At 39.6% G+C, this 7954-nt stretch overlaps 1 protein-coding gene across 1 annotated transcript; it reads left to right on the top strand.

The window, feature by feature from the left end:
- Positions 1 to 383: 383 nt before the first annotated feature.
- On the top strand, positions 384 to 1514 carry LOC149246752 (uncharacterized). The gene has a single exon (XM_089442447.1). It carries the CDS (start codon positions 384 to 386, stop codon positions 1512 to 1514), a length of 1131 nt encoding a protein of 376 aa, XP_089298573.1.
- The last annotated feature ends 6440 nt before the right edge of the window (positions 1515 to 7954 follow it).

The raw sequence follows: 7954 nt of genomic DNA on the forward strand, positions 1-7954 counted from the left end.
CATGGGCCAGGTACGAAATCGGCCAAACAGCATAGAGAAGAAAGCACCCAGAAAGATATCGCCATGGGCTCCCAGACTCCTATAGAATCCTTTATTCTTGGACTCTCGGACAAAGAAAATAATAACAAAGGCAAAGAGAGGCGGGCACCTCTCCATGTAAGCAGTAAAACATGATGAAAATACTATCCTAGAATAGTAGGGGATTAGGGCACCCCTCCAAGATAGTAGCCCTCAAGGATCTAATCAAAAGTGAAAACCCTGAAATAGTACTCATTCAAGAAACAAAGCAAGACCAATCTGAAATCAATAGAGTCATCAGCCAGCAAAAGCGTTACAGTGGATGTGCAAGTGAAGCAAGAGGAGCCTCAGGTGGCATTTTAACAATGTGGGACTGCAACAAATGGAGCTGCCATTCCTCCAGAATACATCAGCATTGGATCTGTGTTAATCTAGAGAACAAAACAGATGGAACAACAGTAAAAATTTACAATATATATGCCCCGAATCATTATAGAGAGAAAGAAGAGTGCTGGAACACTTTGGAAACAAGTATAGAAGAAGAGCAGGATAACAACCTCATACTTGCAGGGGATCTAAACCTGGTGTTGCATTCCAACGAAAAAAGAGGGGGAAATTTCAACCCCGATCCTTTCAGGGATCGACTTGAAAACATAATGCAGGAGCAAGATCTGGTCAATATCAGACCCAAGAACCGAAGGTACACCTGGAGCAATAGACGAATAGGAGTTGGCAATATTATGGAACGTCTCGATAGATTCCTCATAAGTATTGCTTATTTATCTACCTTCACCACTGGCCAGTCGAACATCCTCAATGTCTCCGCCTCTGATCATTACCCAATCACGCTTACTCTGCATAGTCAATGTCAGCTAGGACCTCTTCCCTTCAAATATTGCCCCATTTGGAATCGTATCCCAGCAGCAAAAGATGTGGTTTGGCAGGCTTGGTCTCAACATGTGGAAGGATCCCCAACTTTCATATGGGAAACAAAATTAAAGAGAGCAAGACAGGCTCTAAAAGAATGGGCAAAGAACAACTATCAAGAGCCCGAGGTGAGCAAAAAGAAAATCAAACAAGAATTAGAGGATGTGCAGCAACACATAGAAGCCATTGGGTTGTCCCAACAAGCCAAAGAGAGAGAAACAAAATTATACTCACAGCTGAGGCAAATTACAAAGGATGAAGAAATAAAATGGAGATTGAAGTCAAGACAGCTCTGGCTGCAGGAGGGAGATAAAAATACTTCCTATTTTCATAAGCAGGCTACAGTTCGAAAGGTCAGAAACACTATGAATACAATTAAAGATAATGAGGGGAACAGTTATTATACTCAGGAAGAGATAAAAGAAGCAGCCACAACTCACTTCAAAAATCTTTTGACTGAGGACAAAAGTGAAGAGGATTACTCAAGTTTTTTACAGCACATGAATAAGGAAGTTACTCACGAAATGAATAACAGTCTCAAGAAAGAAGTCGAAGAGGAAGAAGTGTAAAATGCAGTTTGGAGTCTACACCCAGATAAGGCCCCTGGGCCTGATGGGTTTTCAATCAGTTTTTATAGAGAGTATTGGCAAATGATCAAGAAAGACCTCTTAAAGATGATACGCTGGGTTCTAAATAAAGGCACAACGGGGGGATTCACCAACTCTACCCATCTTGCTTTAATACCAAAAGAGAACAGACCTTCCTCTTTTTCAAGATTTCGGCCAATTTCTTTATGCAACTCATCTTACAAAATTATCACAAAAATCCTGTCCTCCAGGCTCAAACCTCATCTCTCATCTCTGATCTCCGAAAACCAAGGGGGATTCCTCCCCAATAGGTACGTTTCTGACTCCATCCTCCTTGTACAAGAGGCCATTCACTCCAGCCTAAGTAGAAAGGAGAAAGGGTTTGTCCTCAAGCTGGACCTAGCCAATGCCTTTGACAGGGTTAGGCACTCCTTTCTGTTTGCAGTCCTTCATAGAATGGGTTTTGACTCCTCCTTTATCACAATGATCAAAGCTTGTATTTCGGACCCTTGGATATCCCCTCTGATTAATGGAAGACCGTGTGCTGCTTTCCAATCCTCTCGAGGCCTTAGACAAGGCTGTCCCCTGTCTCCCTACTTGTTTATCCTCTTGGCTGAGTCCCTTAGCCAAACCCTGGATTTCAATCGAAGAATAGGCCTAATCACCGGCATCAAATTTGAGCATGGCACAAAAAATATTAATCACTCCCAATTTGCAGATGATACTCTACTGATAGGAGGAGCGTCCATCACCATTGCAAGGCGCTTCAAGAAGATCTTAGACCAATTCATGGAATACTCAGGAGGAAAGGTTAATCAGTTAAAAAGTTGCATATATGGTTGGAACACTCCCAGCCATACCATCCACAGCATTGCAAGCACTCTAGGAGTCTCATACAAGCTCAATTGGAACCACTTCACTTACCTTGGGATGCCAGTAAGTTTGGGACCATTGAAATCTGACACCTGGAGTGAAATCCTCGACAAAATAAAGAGAAAAATCCAACAATGGGGCACCATGTGGCTGAACCCAGCAGGACGGCTTGTTCTTCTGAAATCAGGCTTGGCCTCTCTGCCCATTTACCGCTTCTCTTTATACCAAGCTCCTGCTGCCTTTCATCAGAAAATGGAAAAGGATCTCAAGCATTTCCTCTCGCAAGGAGGCAAAACGGAAAAAAGAAAGTTCAACCTTGTTAGTTGGAAGAATGTCATCCAATCTCAGGAAAAAGGTGGGCTAGGAATAAGATCACCAAAAATTCTGAATTTAGCTCTTGGAGCTAAAATAATTTGGAGAATGATCACTGGTCCCGCAGCTTGGTGGAAGAAGGTCTTAGAGGCTAAATATCTGAACAACACGAGACAACAACTTTTGGATACAAATATTCCCAACAGAGATAGCACAAAAATATGGCAGCTCTGCAAGAAAGCCATACCCTTCATGACTCAAAATATCTCAAAGGTCCCTGGAGGAGGGAACAGTGTCAACTTCTCTACAGATAGAATTCTCGGACAGCACCCAATTGGATCACAAACGGAGGCAATCCCTGCAATAAACTGGCTCAGTACTAAAGAAATAGTGTACCTGTCCCAAATATCACAATGGGAAAATTCTTCACAAGCATGGATAGGTTGGGAATTTCCGGAATACCCTAGAGAGCTAGAGACCAGCCTTGCTGCACTCAAGAACCTCCTACACAGCAAAGCCCCGACGCAAAAAGGCAAGCAAGATGGCTACCGTTGGGACCCAACTGGAACACAGTACACGACCAAGGCTGGGCACCAATACTTATGCGACAACATCTTCCCACAGGATGTTTGGAGTCATTGGAAACTGGTATGGAGAGCGGAAGCTCCCCCCAAAATCAAATTCTTTATTTGGCTCCTTTTAAAAGGGAAGGTTCTAACAGCAGAAAACTTAAAAAAAAGAGGCATAATGGGACCCTCTCGATGCCCAAACTGCTGCAGATCAGAAGAAACAATACAACATCTGTTCATAGACTGCCCAGTAGCTGAGGAATGCTGGAGAACGATGGCATCACTCGGGAATGCTCCATGGGAGCCTAAGGCATCTATTGCAGACACTCTTTATAGCTGGAAGAAAATCTGCCCCTGGAAAGGAAAGCAGAGTAAATTGACACAAAGGATTTGGAACACCATGTCAATAACCCTCCTATGGCGAATCTGGTTAGCCCGTAACGGCAAGATCTTTCAAGAAAAAAGTTGCAATATCAGAGTCATGTGTCACAAGGTTAGGATCTTAGCGGTAGAGACAATCACAGCCCATACCAAAGGCAAGATAGAGGTCACCAACTGCAGCGTCGAAGAGAGAATTCTGATTAGCCATGTACAAGAAAACATAACCAGTGCTCAGGAGATAAGCCAAAGAAGGGTGCAAACGAAAGAGACACACAGGACATGGAAGCTGAGATTAAAGGAGGAGGAGTTTGCAACTTGGCTGAGAAACTGCAACAGGTTCTTTCTGTTCTTTGATGGCGCCTCTAAATCTAATCCGGGCCAAGCAGGTGCAGGGGGTCTAATCTGCAATGCGAATGGCGAAAAAATTCTTCAATTCGAATGGGGATTGGGAGAATTATCCAATAACAGAGCAGAAGGATTGGCTTTGTATCAAGGGCTCCTCCAACTGATCAAGATTGGGATAAGAACAGCAGTAGTCTTCGGGGATTCAGCAATCATCATCAGGCTCATGGTGCAACGGCAGAGCACGCCGAACATCCTCCTGCAACAGATCAACTACAGGAACCAAATCCTCCACGATTCCATGCAAGAAGTCCGTTACTACCATATCCTCCGTGGACTGAATAAGGAGGCTGACATGTGTGCCAACAAGGCATGTGAGCGCTCCAAGGGCAACCTGTACTGCAATAACACCTCCTCTCTCCAACCGCTTCCATGAATTACACGCATCCAGTCAACACTCATCGTACCACAGTTGACAGCATCTATGACTACCGGCAAACAATCAGTGCAGGGGACAGAACAGGTATGGTTGATAAGATTTTGATCAGAATTCGGATTGGGAGATCTACTCAGAGCGTGGGAAACAGGCGAATTGCAGGGGGAAATCGTCCCGCCAGACAGATCCCCTGTGCCTATCAGGATTTGCATTGGGCAGTGTGGTCCATTTTTGGAAGTCGCAGACGGGTTCGTTCCCGCCTCAACAGCATGTATGCGTTATATATACCTATTTTGAGCTTCAGGATCCTTCATTCCGGAGAAGCTTTTTGTGACTGTGATCATTGCTTCAGAGACGCCTCTGTCTACTTCCTTTCTGCCAGAGGTGCCGATCATAAGATTTCCGAGTATTCAGCGGGTGCCATTAGTGGCAAGCAGCGAGTCCAGCGCCCCTGCATCAGAGATACGTCCAGAACAAATAGGCATTCCCCTGTGCCAATGGAGCGGCCAGAACAGTGCTTCCACTGCCGTGACCTGCAGGCAGAATTTGAGGAGGTGCGCGTGCAACAGAGGACCCTGGAAGACCAAGTGCGCAGTATGGAAGCAAGGCATGCAGACCAAGTTCGGAATCTGGAAGCAAAATTCGATGAACAATGCAGAATTTTACATGAAAAGTATCGAGCCGAGATGAATCTCTTCCTGCATAGAGTTCACTCTTTGCATGAGCAGTTCAGCAGTCTGCACAACAGATGTAGTCATGCCGAAGAATCGATCACCGTCCTCAGGTACATGATGGATAAAAAGTTCAAAGAAGCGTCATCCTCCTCCAGTGCAAAACTGAACGAGCCAGATCTAAACCCGGAAGATTCTACAGCAAGGAAGATGAGTCACATAGAGATAGATTAGCTATGGTTTGCAGTTGTAAATTTTGGTGTCTGCAGTTTGTAAGGATCTATAGTAGTAGAAGAAGCCTCATAGGCAGGAACACTAGAATCAGGATCAAGGAAAGGAACTTTTTTGTAATTCCTTGGATCCACAATGCTCAAGAAGCACTATATGTATGGCAATCTGCCTCTCTCATCTTTTTTCAGAATTAATACATAGCAACCGAACTTGTCAAAAAAAAATAAAATAATAACAAAATAAAATAGTAAAATAATATGATATTCGTTTTAAGACATTTCCATGATTTCTTAAAATTTGTGGATAAAATTTATTTAAAAAAATATTATTATAAATTTATTAAAATATATAAATAATATATTAAAATTAAAAAATTATATCTATATATATATATATATATATATTCAAAATAAATGTATATAAATATATTTGGACATATATATTATTGAACATAAGTTAAAATAGTAGATTTGTTGTTGTCATAAGTTATTTTCAGAACAAAAATATGTTTGGAAAGTATGTGATTGAAGTTGAAAATTTGTTACATTAAAGTAACTTTGTTCAATGTTTATTCTCTTGGGCTACCTTTGAATTGTGTTAAAAAGTGAAATATTTTCCACTATAATTTAATATTTTAAATTCAACCCTAAATACAAAAAGCTTACATGAAAAGATCAAGGAAACCACAAGATTGAGGTGAAATTTCCAAATTCACATTATTTTTCACATATCAAAATTTCCACATTATTGTCACTCCTCTTAGTCTAGAAATGAGAAAAATGAGAACAAGTCTTCAATGATCTTCTACTATGTAGCATTTGCATAAACTACAACTTACACCCTCTTATAATCTTCTACAACCTACACAAAGGCCTTTACTATAGGCTCGCAAAAACCTAGCCCTTCACTCTATGATCACAGTGTGGCTAATCAGTGATCACACTAATCAGTGAAATTCTCCACCACCTGCACTCTATGAACATTAACACCTAACTACACTAATAAAAAGTATTCTCTTCATCTACATAATGAAATTCTCATTGACACTCATTTGCATAATAACTCTTCTTACAAATCATTATTGAAGCACTCCTCTTGTTCGTCCACTCTTTCCCTAATAATATTGTCATCAAATCAAAACACTAGTTTATTGTGTATTTTGTCATCATCATCATTGATATTTCATAGACTATTTAGTTCTTTATTGTGCAGTTTCTCATCCATCATCATTGTTATTTTATAGACTATTTTTGGACAGTGTTCACTATTCATGCCCAAGCTCCTTTGTGGAAATCTTTGTTTGTTTTGTCATATCCAAAGAAAGTTTTGTGAAGATTTTTTGAAATTTAAACTACCAATATACCTCCAATTTAATCTCAAACTCATTAAAGGCAAGAGAGATGGAATATAAAAACAAATATCACAATTAAGATGAATCTACACTAATTCATTTTATTTATTTATTTATTATTATAGGAGTGTGTTTTTCAAACTCTATCATTTTATTTCATTATAGGCACGCACTTTATATTTTAATAGTCACACATTTTAATTGAAAAAATAAGTGTAATGCAATGAAATAGTCTTTTATTGAGAATTCATTTACCAAACATTTACATCTCAAGCATATGTTAAAATAAAATATATATTAGAAAGTAAAATTGTATACTAAGATCAAGCACATATTAAAAAGTGAAGTTAGAAAGATTGCACATATATTAAAAGATGAAATTGCATGAAAAATTGAGCATATACTAAAAAGTGAAAATAACATGTAATAGATACTAAGTCAAATAATTTGAGGGGTTATTTATGAACACTTTCAGTGAATATATATAATCCTAATAATTATCATATTGTTTACTTTTCCTCCTTTCTATCTCTAGTAGTATAGTGATCAAGTTTGAGAAGATTGTGTTCATGTTATAAAGGTTCATCTTATCTCGTCAACTTAAATTATTTAAAAGGCATCTTCTCAAGACATCAAGTTATGATTATAGACATTTTTTACCATATTTTGAATTAAATTATTTGGGTTAGTCAAATTAAAGAAGGTAATGTTAGTGTCATTGTGGTTAATCTTGTTTTATTGACTAATAATGTATTTTTATCATTTTGAATTATATTATTTGGGTTGGTCAAGCTACAAAGGTGATATTATTGTCATTGTGATTCATCTTGTCTTGTTAACTAATAGCAGATTTTGGCTGTTACCCACCTCACTCGTGTTTATGGGAAACATTCTCGGTCGAATGATGCCAACTTGAACATTGGATCGGAATGGAACTTTTCCCACCAGTTTCCAATCTCATACTTATAAATCCTATGACTCATCATACAAGTGTCTCCTTCTAAAGAATACGTCCCAGTAACATCACCATTTTTGGCATTTGATCGAGACCAGGGTTCTCGTAGGTTACCAATAGCTTGATTTCTTTAATACATTCAGGATGTTCACAAGGGCGGTGGAGCAATGGGAACAACCCCGGTCCACCAAATGGTCTTGGCTTAGGCTTTTTTGCTTTCACGTCTTTCTTTCACGCTTTCACAGGCTCACTACTTTCTATATGGATAGGATATTTTGATCTCTCGTGAAGCGAGAAAGGT

Source organism: Pinus tabuliformis, chromosome 7, assembly GCF_031772625.1.
Source record: "Pinus tabuliformis cultivar Carrire ecotype Pingquan chromosome 7, CPIR1, whole genome shotgun sequence".
Lineage (NCBI taxonomy): Eukaryota > Viridiplantae > Streptophyta > Pinopsida > Pinales > Pinaceae > Pinus > Pinus tabuliformis.

Bases quoted from the DNA above. Each gene is read 5' to 3' on its own strand.
- LOC149246752 (XM_089442447.1), top strand. From the start codon at position 384: ATGTGGGACTGCAACAAATGGAGCTGCCATTCCTCCAGAATACATCAG.